The 21314-nt window shown below is 46.2% G+C and overlaps 2 protein-coding genes across 2 annotated transcripts; both read right to left on the bottom strand.

The window, feature by feature from the left end:
- Positions 1–2417: 2417 nt before the first annotated feature.
- LOC144328482 (uncharacterized) lies at positions 2418–12999 on the bottom strand. The gene is made up of 4 exons (XM_077932144.1): positions 10803–12999; positions 8985–9137; positions 7351–7479; positions 2418–2918 (listed from the first exon to the last, which is right to left on the bottom strand). The coding sequence occupies exons 1-4, from the start codon at positions 10978–10980 to the stop codon at positions 2785–2787; spliced, it is 594 nt and encodes a 197-aa protein (XP_077788270.1). The 5' UTR covers positions 10981–12999; the 3' UTR covers positions 2418–2784.
- Positions 13000–13059: 60 nt separating this feature from the next.
- LOC144328483 (uncharacterized) lies at positions 13060–20750 on the bottom strand. The gene is made up of 4 exons (XM_077932145.1): positions 20294–20750; positions 17672–17812; positions 15520–15642; positions 13060–14865 (listed from the first exon to the last, which is right to left on the bottom strand). Exons 1-4 carry the CDS (start codon positions 20475–20477, stop codon positions 14744–14746), a joined length of 570 nt encoding a protein of 189 aa, XP_077788271.1. The 5' UTR covers positions 20478–20750; the 3' UTR covers positions 13060–14743.
- Positions 20751–21314: the final 564 nt, after the last annotated feature.

Genomic DNA, 21314 nt, shown 5'->3' with positions numbered 1-21314 from the left:
ATGTCTACATGGCCTGGAACCCAGCAGATGTCTTGGACTACAATTCCCATCAGCCCCAGCCAGCTTGGAAGTTGTAGTCTGGAACACCTAGAACAGGGGGTGGAGATTCTGTGAATCCCCCACGTCAGGTGGAAGGACACCGAGTTATACTTGGTCAATTGGCTGTTTACTGTTCCCTTAAGTCAGCCTTTCTCAACCTGTGGGTCCCCAGATGTTGTTGAACTACGACTCCCATCACCCCTAGCTAGCAAGGCCAGAGCTCAGGGATGATGGGAATTGTAGTCCAACAACATCTGGGGACCCACAGGTTGAGAACAGCTGCATTAAGTGGAGCTGAGGCAGTCTCAACACAGATGCACACTCTTCCCTTCCCTTGTCCTAAGAGAAACCCTCCTGTAGGCTTATCTAAAGAAGCCCTGCCAGGGCGTTCCATTGAATGCTGTCAATGAATCAGCTGAATCACCAGTACTTGTGTGGAGCTGGAATTCAATCACCAAAGGTTCAATGGGCAATAAGGACACAGGTCTGGTCTGTGCATAATGCTAAGCCATCCTTCACCAACTTGGCCCCTTTCACTAACAGGGCTCTTTGCTCAACCCTTAGGTGTGGGAGAACCTTTGGTTCTCCAGGTGTTTCTGAACTACAACTCCCATCATCCCTGGCCATTAGGCATGCTTACTGGGGCTGGTGGGAACTGTAGTTTAGGTTTCCGCTTAGGTCAAGGAAAGAGAGGAGAGTGTGTCTCTGGGAAGATTGGTTGGGCTCCACTTAAGGGAACCGTGAAGAGCTCATTCACCATGACTGATTACAACTCAGTGTCCTTCCAGCTGCAGCGGTGGAGGGAGAACTTGAGAGAAGAAGAGGGTGACAGTTACATAGCTTACCCTCAAAGCTCATCAAGACCCAGGCTAGGTGCACACTGTTACTTATCTGCAAACCGAAGATCAAAGGGGAAAGATAACAAGAGGCGTACATTCTGTGCTGTGCTTACAAAGTACCCTGGTGCTGTTAACAAAGTACCCTTAAAATACAGTTTTTTCTGTGAATAGCAGCTACCTGCCTCTTGCTTTTTTGGGGGGGGGCACTCAGGGGAATGAGGGGCTAAATCAGCCCTCACCTATTGTTGGACTCCAACTCCCATCAGCCCTGCAAGAATGGCCATCGGTCAGAGATGATAGGAGCTGTGGTCTCGCCATATCTGGAAGGCTCCAGATACTGCTTCCCTCCACTAAACAGCTGAAGAGGAACTGTGAGGAAAAACTGTTTTAATTGGGGTTGATTTGGATGGGGAATTATTTAAGTACCATGGGTGGCGCTGTGGGTTAAACCACAGAGCCTAGGACTTGCCGATCAGAAGGTCGGCGGTTCAAATCCCCGCGACAGGGTGAGTTCCTGTTGCTCGGTCCCTGCTCCTGCCAACCTAAATAGGTACCGCTCCGGCGGGAAGGTAAATGGTGTTTCCGTGCACTGCTCTGGTTCGCCAGAAGCGGCTTAGTCATGCTGGCCACATGACCCGGAAGCTGTAATCCAGCTCCCTTGGCCAATAAAGCAAGATGAGCACCGCAACCCCAGAGTCGGCCACGACTGGACCTAATGGTCAGGGGTCCCTTTACCTTTTACCTCCACAACTGATTTGGTTTTCTTGTTGGTACTGTACTTGGGTTTTTTTTGGGGGGGGGGCGGATTTTATATCGGATTTTTTTTTTGTATATATTGTATTATGCTTTATTATGTGATTCACTCACCTTGTAAATATTATTTTCCCATACTTCTGTGAATTTCAAGAATCCTCCAGGCATGCTTCCAACTTCCTCATATTCCTCAGCGGCCCCATTTTGGCTACAAATGTACAGCCCTTTTCACCCAAGTTTGATATTAGAAGGATATTGAACCTGCAATGCAGGTTCAATCTACCTGCCTAAAGGTACTCCTGACCATTAGGTCCAGTTGCGGACAACTCTGGGGTTGTGGCACTCCTCGCGCTCTATAGGCCAAGAGAGCTGGCGTTTGTCCGCAGACAGCTTCCGGGTCATGTGGCATGACTTAGCCGCTTCTGGTGAACCATAGCAGTGCACGGAAATGCCATTTACCTTCCCGCCGCAGTGGTACCTATTTATCTACTTGTTCTTTGATGTGCTTTCGAACTGCTAGGTGGGCAGGAGCAGGGACTGAGCAACGGGAGCTCACCCCGTCGCGGGGATTCGAACTGCCGACCTTCCGATCTGCTAGCCCTAGGCTCTGTGGTTTAGACCACAACGCCACCCGCGTCCCCATCTATCTGCCTAGTTATTTATAAATATAAATATACCCTACACACACACACACACACACACACACACACACACCATCACACAGACAAAATGGAGAGGATCCCAATGGCATAACATGAAAGTGTTCTGGTCAGTAAAGGGATATTTAATAGCAATAGATGGGGTGGGAGGTACACGTCTATCCATTGAAGTACAGTCAGCAGAAACATATTGAGTGAATGGATGTTTAACATAGGGGACAAGAGTCCAGGTAACAAAAGGAATATTTCATTGATCAAGAAAAGTGCTCCTGAAGTAAAATGTTCTCCAGTGTTGCTGAGTAGCACAAAGCAAGGAAGGGAGATCTTCAGTAGTTCCCAAAGTGTTCAGAAAATCAAAGAGTCCTCCCAACTGGATGGCAGAGGGCATCTCAAAGAAGCTGGTGCAGATGGTGAACTGCCCTGCAAGGATGAGGCTCCTCCACTGAGCATGCGCACACGATGAGATGAATTTGGACATTAAGAACCTGGTTCGTTCAGAGCAGAGAAGGCCGCACAGCCTTATGTCTTTCTGGAAGCAGCACAGGTGTTTCGATATCCGGGCCAACGTGAGTGGTTGACGTTCCTGTCCCCCACACTGAGAACTTGTAGCACAAGAAGTTGTAAATACCTGGGAGAGAAGTGGTGGAAAGAGGCTTAAAATTGTGAGGAGCACTCCGCAGGTGTTTAGCACCAGCAGACAGTGGCTGCCTCCATTGTGAGATGAAGGGGCACCTCTCTGGCAGCCAACTAGCCATGATGGCATTGCGCTGCCTCCACTGTCGGAGGCAGCCATGCATCTGAATAGCCATGCAGGAAACCACAGGAGGGGAAAGGGCTCTTATGCTCAAATCCTGTTTGCGGGTTTCCTGCAGAGCTCTGGTTGGCCCCTGTGGGAACAGGATGCTGAACTAGATGAAATGAAATGAAATACTTTATTGTCACTTGTACAACTTGTATACAGTGAGATTACACGATCACCCCCCACTCAGCTCTCTTAGTCTTAATTCCCCTTACTGACGCACGCGCATCAAACCCGAAAGTCAGTTGCCCTGTTGTTATCTTTTCATTCAGCAGCCTAACAGCCCACGGATAGAAGCTGTTCTTTACCCTGTTGGTGCGACTAATCATGCTTCTATATCTTCTGCCCGAGGGCAGGAGATCAAGAAAGTGCCAGCCAGGGTGTGAATCATCCCTGAGAATTTTCCTCTCTCTTTTGAGGCAACGTTCTTCCTCAATGTCATCCAGTGGATTTACGGGACAGCCCATAATATCTTGTGCTGTATTCGCCACCCTCTGTAGGCACTTCCTATCAGTTGAGGTCAAACCAGCGTAGCACACTGTGATGCAGTATGAAAGAACACTTTCTATTATGGACCAGTCGAAGGAGATCATCAAATGTTGATTGACATCGTTCTTTTGCAATACTCTGAGGAGATGGAGTCCCTGTTGGGCTTTCTTAACCACCTGGGTTGTATTGATTTTCCAAGTAAGGTCTTCACTGAGATAAACTCCTAGGAATTTAAAGGAAGAGACTCTCTCCACACAGCCCTCCCTGATGTACAGCAGGGCTAGTTTTCCATTGGCCTCACCCAGCAGGTTCTTATGTTAACTTGAGGTGCCTGGAGAGCGGCAGACCTCAGACAGATGGGAACCTCAGCATAGCTGCATATTACATATTAAGCCTGGGGCAGGCAAACCTTTTCAGATAGAAGGCCACAGTCCTTTCTGAGCAACATGCCAGTGGTGGGCTGGACCAGAGGCAAAAGAGGCAGAGCAACTACAGTCAAACCTCGGTTTTTCAATGTCTCGTCTGTTTTGGAAGCCGAATGCTGAAAACCGTGAAGTGAATGCTTCTGTTTTCGAATGCACCTCGGAAGTCGAATGGCTTTCTCAATTTCCCCCATTGAACTTCGTGGCAGCCCTTTGATCCTTGGTTTTCAAATGTTTCGGAAGTCGAACTTCCAGACTTCCGGAATGGATTATGTTCGCAAAGTGAGGTTCTACTGTACAGTGGTACCTCAGGTTAAGAACTTAATTTGTTTTGGAGGTCCGCTGTTAACCTGAAACTGTTCTTAACCTGAGGTACCACTTTAGCTAATGGGGCCTCCCGCTGCCGCCGCCCTGCCGCTGCCGTGTGATTTCTGTTCTCATCATAGTTGTCAACTTTCAGATTTGAAAATAAGGGATCAGCAGCCTCACCTGTCCCAGGGACAGTCTACAGGATATCTAACAATCCGGGACAGCAGCAGGAAGCAGCGGGAAACGGCACTGGAATAAGGGAATTTCCCACAAAAAAGGGAATGTTGACAGCTATGGTTCTCATCCTGAAGCAAAGTTCTTAACCCGAGGTACTATTTCTGGGTTAGCAGAGTCTGTAACTTGAAGCATCTGTAACCTGAAGCGTCTGTAACCTGAGGTACCACTGTAATGTAAATTTTACCTTTGTAAAGGAGGCAGGTTCCACACACACTCAAATACCCCTCTCTGTCCTGCACTGAGGCAAGCAAGAGGCATTCTCAAGGCCAATTCAAAGACACCTTCCAACCAGGCAAAAACCCTTGGAAGGAGAAGCAGGGGCTGTGAAGGGTGTAGCCTTGGGAGAGGGGATGTGTCTGAGGCGGAGGAGATGTAGCCCAGTGCCAATGAGAGATGCCTGGGGCCCACATTTGGCCCCTGAACCTGACATTCCCCATTCCTCTCTTTCTTTCATCCTCTGACGAAAAAGAGGTGTGTATTGCCAGCCTAGTGAAGGGCATCTTTCTCTAAATACACATTTGACCTCACCCGCGGTTTCCTATAGGTGTTATATGATCTCTCAAGCACGCACACAAATATGGCAGTACAGTGGTACCTCGGGTTAAGAACTTAATTCATTCCGGAGGTCCGTTCTTAACCTGAAACTGTTCTTAACCTGAGGTATCACTTTAGCTAATGGGGCCTCCTGCTGCCACTGCGCCGCCACTGCGCAATTTCTGTTCTCATCCTGAAGCAAAGTTCTTAACCCGAGGTACTATTTCTGGGTTAGCAGAGCCTGTAACCTGAAGTATCTGTAACCTGAAGCATCTGTAACCAGAGGTACCACTGTACTGTCATGAGCTCTGTGGTGGTGTCTTGGAGCGAGTGGTCAGATCAGGAGGAGGGTTGGGAGGAGCTTGGATGTGAGAACCATACAACCCTGAGAAAGGTCCCAGCGGGGTTTGGAAGGCAATGCCTGTGAAACAGTTTCAGTGGCAGAGGAGAAGGTCTGCAGGCAGGGAAGCAAGGATGTGGCTCCTGGAGAAGGGCTGCCTCACCCGCGGTTGCCCATAAATCACCCCTGAGTTTGAAAGAAGGAGGGGGTGGGAGCACTGGGCGGAAAGCCCTTGTGCGAGCTCTGGAGCGCCTGGACGCCGCTTTCAAGAGCGAAACTAGCTGCATTGCTTAAGATAAAAAAAATTGGAGAAGTAAATGCACATGTTTCGAGTGAGGTCAGGAGTGTATTATCTGCTAAATAAATCTACTACTGAGAAGATAGAGTGATGGAACAGAATGAACAGAGGACTGCATCAAGGAATCACAGCCATGTCAGTATGTTGAACGGAACGGAAAGGGTGGGGGGAAACTTTCTTCTTTTTCAATATGATTTACCTAACAACCCCCCCCCCTTAGAAGAACCGTCACAATGACTGATAGCAAGTGAGACTGAAAAATAAACTGTGCGGAAATAAAAAATACTAATAAAAGGTTTTACTCTGTGAAAGATCTGGAAAGAAGGGAGGCTTTCTTGTGGCGTAGTTACAAAAGCGATTCGCCATTAAGAGGCAGACCTTGTTGCAAGATTTGCAGTCTTGGGGGGGGGGGGTGTGAGCCACTGTTCTGTTATCAGGTTTGGATCGTAAATTTGAAAGGGCAATAACCCTTCTGGAAAGACTGGTTTATGGTGCAACTGGTCTGGGAAAATTAAGGAGCGGGCGCCTAGACTGTATTTCATCGGAACTGACTAAAATGGCGACTGCTGCTTGAACAGGACTTTTGGATTCTTGGATCTATGTGAGATGAATTACGGGAGAGCATTACAAAGTTCACACAGAAATATAAACAAGGCTGTTTCTTTCAACTCCCTTGTGGAGACAACTCGAAGGTTATTAAGAAGAAAAAGGATAACGACAAGGAGATGAGAAGATGGGACTGTGAACATCAAAGCAGCAGAAATATAAGATGATTGGACTCCTACCGAACTCGAAGCATGGGTACCCCCCACAAAAAAATTAAAATTTGGTTTAATACTTGGACTTTGTGATATGTATTGATATAATTTGGAATAATTAATATGATATGATTGGTTTGGTAAATGGAAATTTAATAAAAATTATTTGCAAAAAAAGAGAGAAAGGTTCCAGCGGGGTTTGGAAGGCAATGCCTGTGAAACAGTTTCGGTGGAAGAGGAGAAGGTCTGCAGGCAGGGAAGCAAGGATGTGGCTCCAGGAGAAGGGCCAAGTCGGTTGTGAGGGAAAGATTGCACCCCTGTGTTATATCAGGCACTCTTTTTTGGGGCTCCTCCTGCTACAGAGCCACCCCGGACACCATGCTAGCACTGAGCCTTTCTCCTCCTCAGAGGTGCCTGGTGACAAATTGGAGACTGTGTGGTACTCCCTCCATTGCATAGACCTTGGAGATGCCGGTACCAATGTAAACAGACTGCCCGATCCATTAAAAAAGTGTGTGTTGGATTGTCCCGTCTCTGAACTCATAGAATCATAGTTCATAGGCCACCTTGTAAGTAAATGGGCTGAGCTCTTGAGAGCAGGTAGGCAACTGGGGACTCAGCTACATTAGTAAAGAAACAATGATTTGAATGCACTATAAACATAATTTATACACGTTTTTCCATATATTTTTTAAACGATCTAATTTCTGACTTATTTATTGTGGGGGTTTTTCCTGTGTAGCCTAGCAGCCTACAGAGCCAATCTGGCTCCCTTTCCTTTCTTTGGCCCACCAGAGAGTGACATACCAACACAGGAGATTTCACAATATTAATTTTAGCCTTTCAGGAATAATGTTCATCCCTTCACACTCACCTGTCAAGAAACACAGGATGCAGATGGCACAGCTTAAGTAGAAAGCCCATTTCTTAGCAGGAGGCACAGCTGTTGATAACTGGTTGACTTTGATGTGAAACACCACCACAGCAACCAGCACAAAGATTCCTGTGGAATTGATTGATTGATTGATTGATTGATTGATTGATTGACTGAGGTATTCCTGTCTCGTTAAATATCAAGGCACCTTTAAAACATAAAGCACCATATATACGTAGAGATTGTCGGGATCTCCGCTCAACCAAGCTGATAAAGCTCATTTTCTTCCCCCGAGCCGTTCGGAATCGCCTCCTGATGAATAACGACCTGAGCCTTTGATAAGGCCTCAGGCACATTCTTCATCCAGCAGAGTTTCCAGCACAGGTTGCAAGCAAAGCACAAAGCACTTGCAGTTGAAGCTGCAACATGCTAGAGAATGTGTTCAGAAAGGACTCGTAATGGTGTCCTACATACCAGGTAACGAAATTCCTGCTGATTTATTGTCCAAGGTTGTTCCAAGGGATCAACACTGTACCTATGTACAGAAATTGGGTTTGTACTGAGATTGTACTGACACGCTGCTCAGTGGCGTTCACAGAAACTAACAGAGATAATCATTAAGGGGATGGGCTAAACAAAAATCAAATTGCTGTAAAGGCTTTGCTGGCACAAAAACGTATTCAAGAGACACCTGAAAATCAAAAATGAGGATGCTTGCCAGATCTCTGCTAGAAGAGCGTTCCACAGCATGAGACTAGCGACACTAAATGACCGCCATCTAGGTGAAGCCACTTGGACCTCCATAACATGGGAGACAGCCTTGACTGAGTTGGGAAATAAGGTCTCAAACCGTCTTTAAGGTATCCTGGAGCCCAGCTTTAAGCACAAGAACCAGGAAACTGACCCCATAGTATACCAGTGATGTCTTAGCCAAAGTGTCAAATGCTACTGGCCAATAGCCATCTGCCCCCATCAGCAGTCCAGCCACTGCACTTTCCAGTTATAGCCATAGCTGGCATGCCAGATGAAGCGGGCAAAAGACAGTCTTAGCCACAGGGGTCACTTGGGCCTCTAATGGCAGGTATGTAAACAGGAGAGTACCCTCCAGCTCTGTACCTGCTTCCTTAGAGGGATGGAAACCATGTCAGAACAGGCGATGGGCCCATCTTGCAGACTCAGGAATCACCCACCCACCTGTAGGGTCTATTGGCCCTCATCCAGTTCACCGCTGCAATACGGCACCAGTGCAGGGCTTGCACAACCTCTGCTGATTCAGAAATTGTGGAGAAATAGAGATGTGCGCTCCAAAATGCCAGATAACTGCTCCCAACAGCTTCATATACTGCAGACAAAATGGTGGCCTGCAGGACACACCTCTCAACTGTCTCGTTTTGAGCAGGACATCCTGGAATTACAGAAGCCACCCCAGCTTCTGATTGGATCCTGGAATATCCTCCTTTTTTGTCTGGCATCGGGACAGAGCGACAGACCAAAAGATCTGGGGTGGGGGAAGGTTCGTGCTCTCGCACGAATCATTGGCTTGCACCAGGGCACCACACCAAAACTAATTCCATGCAAAAAGCGATAGGACGCAAACAACGGCCACCTAAAATTTATTCAGTTCACAATGGTACCTGCAAGGAAGTTGAAGATGGAAGTAATCAGGGATTTGGGAGGAAAGCAGTAGTTGCAGTGGATGACGTGGTCCCATTCCACTGTCCATAGCATAGCTGAGACAGATGCAAGTGTTGCTAGCACCATGAAGCATCGGATGAGGTCCAGGTGCACTAAAAGAAGAAGGGGGAAGTTTGTGAAAGTTATTCTTCTCTTCCATCATCCAAAGTTGGGGAGGAGTGGAGGTTTGGGTAACTGGATAGGTGGGGCAACAAAGATTTTATTCTATGGCTCTCTAGTTGTGAGGTGTGGTCGGCAATGGGTCTGAATCAATTCATAACGACACAGATTAAACAAATATATTTCCCAGGGTTTCTGCCCCCCTCCCCCAAGAAAAACCCTGTGGGAGCGTGTCATTATACAAAGCAGTTCCCTTTCCTACGAAATTTAGACCTGCAGCAGTCAAAACGAGGTGTGGTATTTGAAATAATGTGGTATAAAGGGAGGGCCTATGTATCTCCCATGAAAAAACATGTAGGACTTAGGAGCATATCTCTCCACAGAGGTGGGGGGGGCAAGGGGGCTGGCAAAGGATGAACCATAATCCACAGATTGCCAGCTTTAAGAGAGAGGGAGGATTTCTAACATTTGTAGTGCCTGAGATTTAAGACAGGATATTCTCAGAGTGGTTTAACAATCAGTCACTCTTCTCAGGAAACTCCGGGAACTGCAAGTCTGGGAGGGGAAGAGGGAGTCTCCTAACAGCACTCAGCACCCATAATAACAAATCACAGCTCCCAGAATTATTCGGAGGAAGCCATGACTTTTGAAAATGGCACCACAGTGCTTCAAATGTACAGTGAATACGGCGTTGTGTCATGTCTGTGTTGTTTTCCGATAAGCAGCTAGGACCTTTGGGCAAGCTTTTTGCTGCTTTGGGTGAGACAGAGTCCTGGGCATCGTGGTAAGCGATGCAGCAGCAAACAAGCATGAAGCTAAAACCCAGGCAACAGTAGAAGATGGAGACATTAGTTGCACAGGCACGAACCAACAGGTGGCACTAGGCAGAGAAGTTAGAGGATGCAAGCCGGAAAATACAGCTAGTTATGTTTTATCTCTTCCAATACAGTGGCTTGGCTCTCTGTCAATCCTACATGATGTCAGAGAGGGGACTATGTCCCCTATAGTGTTCAAACACCCCCAAAAAGCAAGGAATCCAATCTAGATAGCCCAGTTCCTTCAGCCACAGCGTTTGGGTACATTCAGATGTGGGGAATACTGTGTTAGTTTTCCTGATTATAACCCTAGCAGCACCATTTTCTAACATTCTTTTCACATTGCAGTACTGTGGCATTAAGGAGCCATGACGTTTTGACCAATATACCTGCAGGTCATGCTAAATTTCTCTTGCACCAGTGGACGTGGTTTGACCCAGCAATGAATGTTACTGCACCCCACTCTTAACAGTCAACCCTTTTTCCCAGGGAACTCTTGGACTAGTAACTTCCGTACACAGCAGCCAGTTGAAGAGGCAAAATGTTTTGCTCTGGGCCTCCAGACTAGAGGTGAAGAACTGATAGTTGTTGGGACCTTCAGCTACCACCAGCCCCAGCCAGCATGGCCAATGGTCAAGGATGATGGGAGCTATAGTCCAACAAAACCTGGAATGCTGTCAGTTCTTCATCCCTGCTGTGGATAATTTGGCTACTTTGCAACAGAGTTCTTTCTTTTCTTTCTTCTTTCTAAAGGGTGCTTCAAATCACAATAAATTCAAATTCTACATTCATATGTCAAACAAAACCACAATACTGATTTTCGTTTCGCCCCATCTATCATACCATCATGAGGTCTCAGGGGTTTGCATCCAAATTTTTCTGAGCAGATGGTCCAGAGGCCAGCATGATACTCGTCTACTTGAGAGTCAGTCATCATCCAGCCATGAGATGCATGGACGATGAAGAGCAGAACAATGTGGATGAGGGAAAGTGAAAAACCTATGGCCCTGTGAAGAGACATTGGGCCTACGTTTGGACAGGCTTTGCTTGTATTTGCCTTTAACCCAATCCTTGCCTTGCCCTAGAATTACACAGGAGGTGGGGGCAGGTAAAGTACAGTGCAAGAAGGGTCCTGGGATAATGTTTATTTCCCGTTACTTCTATCATTCTATGACTCCAACTGCCATGGAACTTCCATGCTCTTGGGAGAACAGAACCTGGGCAGGTTCATATGAGCATATCTGCAATGCTTCACTCAAGTTAAGGCCAAAGAGAGGTTGGGGGGTGGAAACAAGGAACGGGCCTTTTCTGTGGTGGCTCTTCGATTGTGGAATGCTCTCCCCAAGGGAGGCTCGCCTGGTGCCATCATTACATGTCTTTAGACACCAGGCAAAAACATTCCTCTTTACCCAGGCCCATGGCTATTAAATAATCTATGTCCTGTAGAAGTGTGGGTATTACTATAATTTCACCATTATGCTGTCTGTCAATATGCTTTTTACTGTGTTTTTATCACTGAGGTCTTGTAATGTGTTTTGAATGTTGTATACCACCCTGAGATCTTTTGATAAAGGGTGGTATATAAATTGGAAAAAGAAGGAGGAGGTAGGAACTGTAACTACTAGCCTGGGTGTAAGGGGATATTATATAGGTAAAGGTAAAGGGACCCCTGACCATTAGGTGCAGTCATGGCTGTCTCTGGGGTTGCGGCACTCATCTTGCTTTATTGGCCAAGGGAGCCAGTGTACAGCTTCGGGGTCATGTGGCCAGCATGACTAAGCCGCTTCTGGTGAACCAGAGCAGCGCACGGAAATGCCGTTTACCTTCCCGCCGGAGCGGTGCCTATTTATCTACTTGCACTTTGACGTGCTTTCGAACTGCTAGGTTGGCAGGAGCAAGGACCGAGCAATGGGAGCTCACCCCATTGTGGGGATTCGAACCGCCGACCTTCTGATCAGCAAGTCCTAGGCTCTGTGGTTTAACCCACAGCGCCACCCGCGTCCTGTAGTTCATTTCATGCAGTGATAGAGAAACTTTTCCCTCCACCAGCAGACCAAAACTGTTTCTGACCTACCCATCCTGGGTTTAATTTAACAGTTGGGTGGATGACAAATTCCATCACCTGACGGCACAATGACCCTCTTCCAGCACACCTTCGCAGAGGGTTGCTCCAAGATTAGGAAGGTGGTGGCATTGAAACCCTTGCTGAAACAGAGCTTCCCCCCTCCATTTTAGAAGGAGTTCCCATGCAAACTCTTTTCTGATTCTGGAGCAAGGCAGACTCCTACTTGTGGGAAGGCTCAGGGTGGCAGGAGATGATATAGTGTTTATTAATATCCTTCCTAACTTGGGCCAGCAAGTTCCTTTACTTAGCAGAGTGCACTGCCCCTTTACACAGCAGAAAACTAGTTGCAAACTCGCTTGTGTCTCTTAAGACAATACACAATTCAATCTGGCTTGTCTGGATTGAAATTGAAGGAAGGTGAAGACAGGTGACACCACCTAGGCCTGAAGTCACCCCCCCCCCCCAAAAGCAGGCTCAAAGCTTCTCAAAGCTTTTCAAAATCATTTTCTCAGCAGCTAAGCATCTGCTCATTTGCTCTGCTGTTGCAAGGCAAAACCGTTACTTTTATCAGCACGAGAAGGCTTCAAAAGGCTAATGAATAGACTCTGTCATTGCCAAGAATACTCAGGCCTGAGAAACGAATCTTATCTCATTCTAGTTGCAAGACATCTGAACAAGCTGAACGCAAGGATTCTCACCCCCCCCCCCTTTCCTGGGAAGAGTCCAATAGTCCCAAGACAGCTTTCTGTTCATGCTCAGAGGAACTCATGGGGCAGGACTCCTGAGGGAGGAGAAAGGGGGAGGGAACTAGAAAAGGGTATATATGCTTGTGCACAGGACTGTGAACTTCTTGCATGCTTTTTGTGCCTTATCACACTTGCTCCTTCTACCAGTTCATGGATGGTAGAAATAAAAACTTTTTCTCCGAAACTATTCCTTGAGTGTCTGTTGACTCCCACTTCCCTTTCCCAGGCACAATATTTTCCCCACCCGAGGGCAAAGCTCCATAAGGCTACAAAATGTCTTCTCATATTTTCCTGGTAAGACCCCTTGAATCCATCCTAAAAGAATAAAGACACCACAGTCTTATTCATAAGCAATAAAAATAAAGTTTACTCACAATCAAGCAAAGCACAGTGTGATCCCTGAAGGCAGGCTTTAGGCTTAAAGTTACAAATGTATAAAAACAGGTTTACCCCATAAGGGAGATGACCTGGGGGGCTGCTTGGCTGGCAGCCAGCAGTTCAATCCAGGAAGTTTGCAGGACGAAAGGAAGATGGAAAAGAGAGAGAGAGAGAGAGGCAGCATGCCTTGTCCTTTCACCAGGTCTGGAAAGGTCACGCCCACCGATTAGTCATATGCAAAGAAGGATGCTCCAGGCCAGGAAGAACAGGAAGTTTCAACTGGCTGTACCAAACATTCCCTTGCATGTCCACTCTAGGAAAACAAGGAATGTTGTATTTGACTGCTCCCAGTGGAAAACATTCCACACCACTGCCCATGCGCTGATGGCTGGGGGGGAGTGCACCTTGTTCCAGCAAATGAGCAAGAGGCCCCACTTTAAGCTCCTTATTGCTCCTTTCAAGCCATGTTGTAGCACCCTGCTTGTGGTTAACGCTTAGCTGGAATGAAATATTCAATGCAGCAATAGAGAAATTAAAATAATAATTTATTTGTCAGACAAATAAATGATAGGCACAGTGGTATATGGTTACCAAAGCTCTGCCTGCCCTCCAGCCCTGATGGCCAGCACTTATATTTCCTCAACCCAGCCCCCTTGCTCCTCCTTTGGCTGCCTCTGTCCAATCAGCCTGGTTGAAATTCCTATTGGCTGTTTGCTAGAACCAATCATAAAAGATACACCCATTTCCTATTATCTTTTATGGGAGACAAAGAGCTATATTTCCTTCTATCCATAAATGGCAGACAAGTAGCCATATATCTTACATTTGCCTCAACAAGGCACCTTAATTACCAGGTCACCTTTTGCCCCTTTTGCCCTGTTGCCCCTACATTCCAAAACAAATGGCTAAAACAGATGGCTTGTGGTATTAAGTTCTATCTAAACAGAGATCTTACTATTTACCAACTCTTAATTAGTGTTTTTGCAGCTTGATTGTATTCTGTAATATGTAGGGTCAGTGTAACCTTTGCTCCCAGCCTGTATTTCCCTTTTACAACCTTGAGAAACCTGTCTCCTGCTACTACTATAAATCAGGGGGGCCCTTGTCCAGGAGGATAAACAACTGCCAAAGTCCTTATCCAGCTGGTTTTCTGCCTGGCATGAAACATTTGCAAATCTTTAAGCTCATTTTAAAATACAGGCCTTGATCAAATGCCTCAATGTGGGTACCTGCCCCCATACACATAATCACATCGGATGACAAATTCTGCCACCTGATGCTTTGCAGCCACATTGGGGAGCTTGGACCCTAAGGCCAGCATCAGCAAGGGCTCCCCGAAGTCTCCATAATGTTATATGTGCATTAATACATGTGTTTAAGAGAGATGCAAAGGAGCTGAAACCTGCTGCAAAGTCTACAAAATTTGGATCTATGAACAGAATGACAGAGAATTCCTATGCATAGTTAATTCAGGGAAGAAGAAGAAGAATGCAAGGAGTAAGTAACTTTAAACTTCCAAATCTTCGGTGGTGGTGTGGGGGCGAGAATAAATTGCAAATAATTCTGGATGCATTCCACATCCATGCTGAGAAAGGTCAGCCTTTAGCCCCTTCCGTTTCCAAGGAATAGCTGCCGTTTGGCATCCCTTGCGGTACAACATTGTCCTCAAGCTCTTCTTCTATTTCTTGGTACACTTGATAAAACAGGATTCCTATAGCTGTGGGAGAGAGAGAAATGTTCGTCAGAATGTCAGGGGGGAGAGGAAATAATTTCCTCCAGCTCCAAAGTTCAGGCAGTAAGCATTTATCCTTATGCCACCGAAATAGCCCTAGGGATGTAAGAAGGCGCCATTTTCCTTCCACCCAGTATTCATCGCATGCAGTACACTTTCTTCTCTGTTGCAGTTCATTCCCACCAGAAACTATTTTATTCAGTGTGCCCAGTGTGTGGCGAAATACGGTAACTTACATAATATACATATTTGACAATGCCATCATTGGGGGACTGAAATCTGCAATAGCAGCAAATGCAAAATGTATTCCAGGGACGGATTTCCGTTCCAGACATAGGGTGAGTAAGAGAAGCTCACAAGGTCTGGTTCTGTTTCCGTTTTTGTCACAATTCTCTAACCACCCTGAACAACCCCTGCATGCAAGAGAGAGGTGTCACTTGACTAGGCGGAACCCCCAAATCTGCAAAAGCCCAAGAGGTAACGGCGTCCAGGGAATGCCTATCTTTTCCTTGCAACCAACAAGAAGATCCTCTCAAGAGATGCTACCGCCTCCAGAAGGAAGCCATGGCCTCCATACCCCTTGCAAGAGATGCAAGTCCATGTCCCATCCCCCAATAGCTCTATCTTTTTTTAACTTACCGGCAATGAAGAAAAGCAGAAAGCAAGACCAAGCCATGAAGAAGGACCACCCACGGTTATTCACAGGAACTTGTGGAGTGTATTTCCCAGTATATACAGACATTCCTATCAACGTAGCGACCACTAGGAAGGAGTAAATAGAGGAGTATTCATAATACCCCTTAGTTTACACAGTTGCCCTGCCCCACTCCGTCCCTGTTGGGAAATGCTGACCATTGCCCCATGTGGCGAGCTGCATCACTGCAGTTTCTCAGTACAGCAGCTGCTGGGCTGACACCTTCCAAGATGGCTACCGATTCCTCCTGGGAAGGAAAGAGTATAAGGAGGCTAAGGGACTCTGCATGAGTGACCAAGTTCTACCTGAGATCTGGTCTTGCACTTGGGGCTTGGTTTCTAATCTGACGCCTCCTGAATCCTGCCTTGTCCTCTGGTCCTCATTGCTTTTTTGGTTCCTCCTGACTCACTACAGACTGCTGCCCTGTTGTCCTGTCCAGTCAACCAGTGATGCAGATATAGGGGAAGTTGGACATTCCAACTGTCATTTGTGGATAAACCAGAAAGGCTTGTTACTAGAAACTTGGGGAACGGCCGCACAGGTACACATGGTCAGAGGTGGCACACTTCAGAGGTTTGCTTTTAAAGCAGGCAAGTGCCCAAATGACCTGTCCCAAGAGGAACCTCAACCTGCCCTGGTTTTGCACAAGTCATGGTCCTGGGTGAACCTTCCAGTTGAAAGCAGGAAGTCCAGTGACTCACACCAAGACACAAAAAGACATCTCCCACTGGAAGTGATGGAGTCCAAGCTGAAGCTCAGAAAAGGCAACTCATGAGATTGAAGCATTGAGATCCTCCTAGAAGTGGCACTGTACACTTTGGGCAGGAGGGGGATGGCGTTGTTCTGAGAGTTGTTCTGGGTTGCCAACAGCAGCCACATTGGGGTGTGTGCACAATGGTGGGGCTGCTGCCCCCCACCTTGCCGTCTTCTTACCCTGCTCTTCCCCATCCCCATCCCCACAATGGGAGCTGCTTGAAGGGAGTCAAGGCCAAAGCAACCAACTATGCAGAAGCGCCGCAAATAATCTTATATGGTGGATGAGTACTTTGGACCCACAGGAGCCTATAATCATTTTCCCCCCAATTTTTTTAATGGCACAGGATGGTTGGTATTCAACTAACATTTACTCAGAGCAGAACCATAGAAATTACTGGACCTATTTAAAGAAATATTACAGTACGATGAATTCGCAAGCAGGATTTAAACTATGAGCATCAGAAGGATTTAGAGAATATTGTATGATTGTTATAAGAGAGGGAAGACAGGGTGCAGCAAGGGGGAGTAATAAAAAAAACACCATGGGAAATAGGGTGGGAAGTCAACCAAGCAAAAGAAAAAAATATTTTGCATTGGAATGTATATGTGAAATTTTTGAAAATTTATTAAATGTAATTAGAAATACAACTAAAAGCTGAAATTAATGGACCTAGGTTAGTCTTTTATTTATTTATTTATTTGAATTTATACACTGCTTTGGTGTTGTAGTTGTTGTTTTAAAAAAGTGGTTTACAACTCGGAGTTAATTTCAATGGGTCTACTCTTGAGTAAAGGTTTGCTGAATACAACCCACAACGATTCTCACATAATACACCCAAGTTGCTCCACTATCAATCTGGACATTACTGTTTGTGCCAATCTTCAGAGTGTAATTAGTGCTTTGAAAAAGAAGAAAAAGAAGAGCAATAATAACCAGGTATCACAGACTAGGAGATTATGCATTAGGGTTTTGTTTTGGGATTTTTGCAAGCATTATCAGATTAGGAAAATTTGTTGGAGCCATCCTCCACCCCCAACATGGCAGAAGTATACAACTTGCAATGCTAACATTAAGTATGTAAGACAAGCCTGCTGGATCAGGCCGATGACAAATCCAATTCAGCATCCTGTTCTCATCATGGCCAACTAGATGACAAAACCCACAAATAGGATGTGAGATCAAACAGGCACTTCCATGGTTGCCAGCAACTGGTGTTTAGAAGCAGGTCATCTCCAACAGTGGAGGTACAGTTCAGGCCCACCTAGAAACTTCCTGAGCATGACGGGTCAGGAAAGTCAACCCCGAACTGGGCAGAAGGGGACATTCAGTGACTGAAATACCTGGCACAGCACCATGTTTGTTCATTAACTTGTTCACCCTCTTGCTTTTCTTGCAGATGGAGAACCACATGAAAACAACAACCAGAATGGCTCCATCGGTTGCCCCAAGCACAAGGAATCCTATGACAGTGACATTGTACACTGCAAAAGAGAAACAACAGTAATCATTGTCATCATGTGGCACCAATGCTCTGGAATTTCTTAGGAGGGGGAGTTTGTTTTTGTCCTTCCCTTTTGCAAGGTTAATTTATGAGTCTAGTATGCTACAGCATCATGTACATTTAAAGCACTTTAACCGTTGTGGCTTCCCCCTACCCCAAAGAATCCTGGGAACTGTAGTTTGTTACAAGTGCTTTAAATGTCTGGTGTGGGTGTGACTACCTTTCATCTCCAGAGTCAATTGCTTCCAGGCATTACCTCTCCCTCCCCTTTTACCGAGGACTGAGCATGTCCTGAAATTAGCCACAGGATTACATTTATCTCACATGAGAAAGGGAGATTCTGCGTTAGCTCAAACCCAGGAAGAAGAAACAGGAGGAGAAGGCTAGAAATTGCTCGTGTGCATTTGAGACGAGCTTTATATGCAGGAATTATTAGCAAAGGGCGCTCTGTTTGACATGGAGATGAGATATATAGTGGTACCTCTGGACACAAACATCTCCGGTTGTGTATCCTTCAGGATGCGAATGTGGCAAACCCAGAAGTATTTTTCTGAGTTTCTCCACATGCACAGAAGCACTCTATGCACCATGCACAGAAGCAGCACCTCTGGGGGGGCACTAGGGGGCGCATCGGAAGATGGCTGACAATAACATCTCTCCAACCCACACGAGGTAATTTGGAGGCTATGATGGGAGTAATTAGCCTCCCTACCCCCCCAGGATGGTGGGGGGGGACTGCCTTGCCTGCTGTGCCCTATACCACCCCCGAATTTGTGGGGATGGGGGCACTAGGCACAAAGCCCTCCTGTGGGATTTCGGTGCTCCTGGACGCCGTCCCTGATCCGCGCCACTAGCTGCAAGAACTTCAAAAGAAACAATTTGGATGAAGGAATGCACATATTTCAAGGAAGGAGGGGGAGTAAAGACTGCTAACAGAAGAGATCTCTGATAAAACAAGACAACATTAAATCATGAGAAGATACGCCAAGACTCGGTATGGCAAATGACTGATGGGGGAGGGGGAAAAAACTTTCCTTTCTTTCCTTATATGATTAAACAAGAATCCCGTTATGTGATTAAACAAGAAATGTCGTTTTAAGGACTTAAGCTGTGGATTTAAAGCTGTGTGGAGATACACTTTCAAACCAAAGCATGTTTTAAGAAGAGCGTGGAATGTATAAGAGCTTTGGAATGACGCAGTTAAAAATGCCGTCGACATATTGGGAAGTTCTGTCGGAGGTCTTGAGTCTGGGAGGAGAAAGAGAGAAATAGAGCTGTTTTTATATTGTGGGTGAAACTCCTCAGAGGGACTTAAAAGCGACAGTTTTGCGAGATTAATGATGGAAAGAGCGATGTTATCTATGAAGGCGATGATATATGGAAACCATCTCGATTTGAGGATTGGAAGAACGGAAAAATTCACACAGGATTATTATTGCTGTTTATCGGCTTAAGGAGACTATCAAAAGAGATCATAAAGAAAAAAAAGAAAATATATGAACAAGATGTGATGTGGAAACAGCAAGATAAGACTGGATAGAATTATGAACTCTGTTTGGACTGATTTGGACTGATTTGGACATTAACGCAGTAGCAAGAAGATGATCAGAATCCCCCTTCGGATCTTGAAATATGGGTCCCCCCAACAAAATTTAAAATTCGGCTTTGTAATTCGGAATTTATGTGATGTGATTTAATTTGATTTGATTGGCCGGTTAATAAAAATTATATATATAAAAAAAACCAGAAGCAGCACCTCTGGTTGCGGATTCCTCAGGATCCGACCAGAGCTCCAGAACGGATTCCATGCACAACTGGAGCTACCACTGTAAATAATAACAATAATAATTTATTTGTACCCCGCCCATCTGGCTGGGTTTCCCCAGCCACTTTGGGCAGCTTCCAACAAAGATTAAAAATACATTAAAATGTCACACATTAAAAACTTCCCTGAACAGGGATATAAGATAAGATCTAGATCTAGCTGCTGTTAAAAAACAGAGGAGCAGCGACTGGCAAGAAGAAGAAGAAAAGTTGGCAAACCCATACCCTCCAAGTGTCCCCATTTTCCAAAGATAGTAATCCGATTTACAGAAGCCAACCTAGTTTCTAATTTGATCCCGGAATGTCCTGCTTTACTTTGGACGTCCCTATTTTAATTGGATAAATGTTGGAGGTTATGGAGTTATGCAACCCCCCCCCCCAAGCCAAGAAGATAAGTAACTATACAACCTATAGAAGACTTCTGAAGGCAGCCCTGTATAGGGAAGATTTTTTAAAAAATATTTAATGTTTTATTATGTTTTTATGTATGTTGAAAGCCACCCAGAGTGGCTGGGGCAACCCAGTCTGGTGGGTGGGGTCTCTATTTTCATCAGAGAAATGTTGGAGTGCATGCTGCCCTAGATGGGGGCATTTCATCCAAGATGTTTGGAGTGATCGTCACCAACCAGCCACTTACCCCAATCTCGCTCCAGGGATGTGCAGGTTGATAGGAAACACTGCTTTAAGAGGTCTTCATAAGCAGGTCCGAAAATGGAAGGCCAAACAACCCAGGGCCCAGTAAACATAGCAGTAAGTAGCATCGCCGTGCTGAGTGTTAGCAGACCCAGGCAGCCAAATCTGAGAAAAGGGACTTGCCACATTGCCGGCGGTCTTCTTAAGGTGGATCTTTAGGCGGAAGAACTGCAGAACTAGTCAAAGCTCTTCGGTGCTATCGCATAGGAACACCGTAGGCAAGAGGGAGGAAAAGGAACAGGAAGCAGCAAAGATATTAAGCACAGAGAATATCCCTGGCGTGTGTGATGCAAGCTATCATTAGCTGCGTACAAAGTGCAAAGTTTTTCAAAGTCAGACATACGTACAGTCGGCCCATATGGTGCAAAGGGAAGTCATTGGAACGGTATGAATTGGGACTTTCCGTCCTGTTCCCTCTTCCTTTCCTTAAACCACTGTGTGTTGGTAGCAGGGCAGACATCATCATCATCATCATCATCATAGATTATTAAACATGGTTAACCGCCAGTCCATGAGACAAATTAGACCCGGCAGGAGTGCTAAACACGACCCACAAGGCTGTTTTCTACAAGCCGCCCCCAGCTGCCCCACATCTGTCAGGTCTGGGGCATATAAAAACATGGCTATAAAGGAACAGCACTGACAGAGATCCCCACTGGGATTAGCTGTGCTTGGGAACCCCATAGTACAGCTGGGGGGGGGGGAGGCTTGCAGTCAGCTTCAACCACCTGATCGATGCTAAGAGTGAGCCCCTTCGCAGTTTCCACCTGGTATCGTGATATTGGGCACTAGATAGGCAGGTGATCTGGCTCCCACCTGTCAAAGCAGCCAGCCAGGGATGGGAAGCTCGGGATCCAGCCAGAAAGGTTCCCCCGCCCCTCATCAGATCTTTATAGCAGAAGGCATCTTGCCAACAAAACGGGCTCCAAGCCGTTTGGCAGCAGGGTTCACAGCCCTTGGATTGC

The sequence above is a fragment of the Podarcis muralis genome, chromosome 7 (assembly GCF_964188315.1).
Source record: "Podarcis muralis chromosome 7, rPodMur119.hap1.1, whole genome shotgun sequence".
Classification (NCBI taxonomy): Eukaryota; Metazoa; Chordata; class Lepidosauria; order Squamata; family Lacertidae; genus Podarcis; species Podarcis muralis.
The sequence above is the reverse complement of the archived record's forward strand: the minus strand, read 5'-3'. Positions and strand labels throughout refer to the sequence as shown.

Bases quoted from the DNA above. Each gene is read 5' to 3' on its own strand.
- LOC144328482 (XM_077932144.1), bottom strand. From the start codon at position 10,980: ATGTCTCTTCACAGGGCCATAGGTTTTTCACTTTCCCTCATCCACATT. The intron at 7,480-8,984 runs GTACCATTGTGA...TCAATTCCACAG, and splicing joins CATCTTCAACTTCCTTGCAG to GAATCTTTGTGCTGGTTGCT. The intron at 2,919-7,350 runs GTGAGTGTGAAG...CTTCTCTCCCAG, and splicing joins CATCCTGTGTTTCTTGACAG to GTATTTACAACTTCTTGTGC.
- LOC144328483 (XM_077932145.1), bottom strand. From the start codon at position 20,477: ATGTGGCAAGTCCCTTTTCTCAGATTTGGCTGCCTGGGTCTGCTAACA. The intron at 17,813-20,293 runs GTAAGTGGCTGG...TCTCTTTTGCAG, and splicing joins ATCCCTGGAGCGAGATTGGG to TGTACAATGTCACTGTCATA. The intron at 14,866-15,519 runs GTAAGTTAAAAA...TCTCTCCCACAG, and splicing joins TCTGCTTTTCTTCATTGCCG to CTATAGGAATCCTGTTTTAT.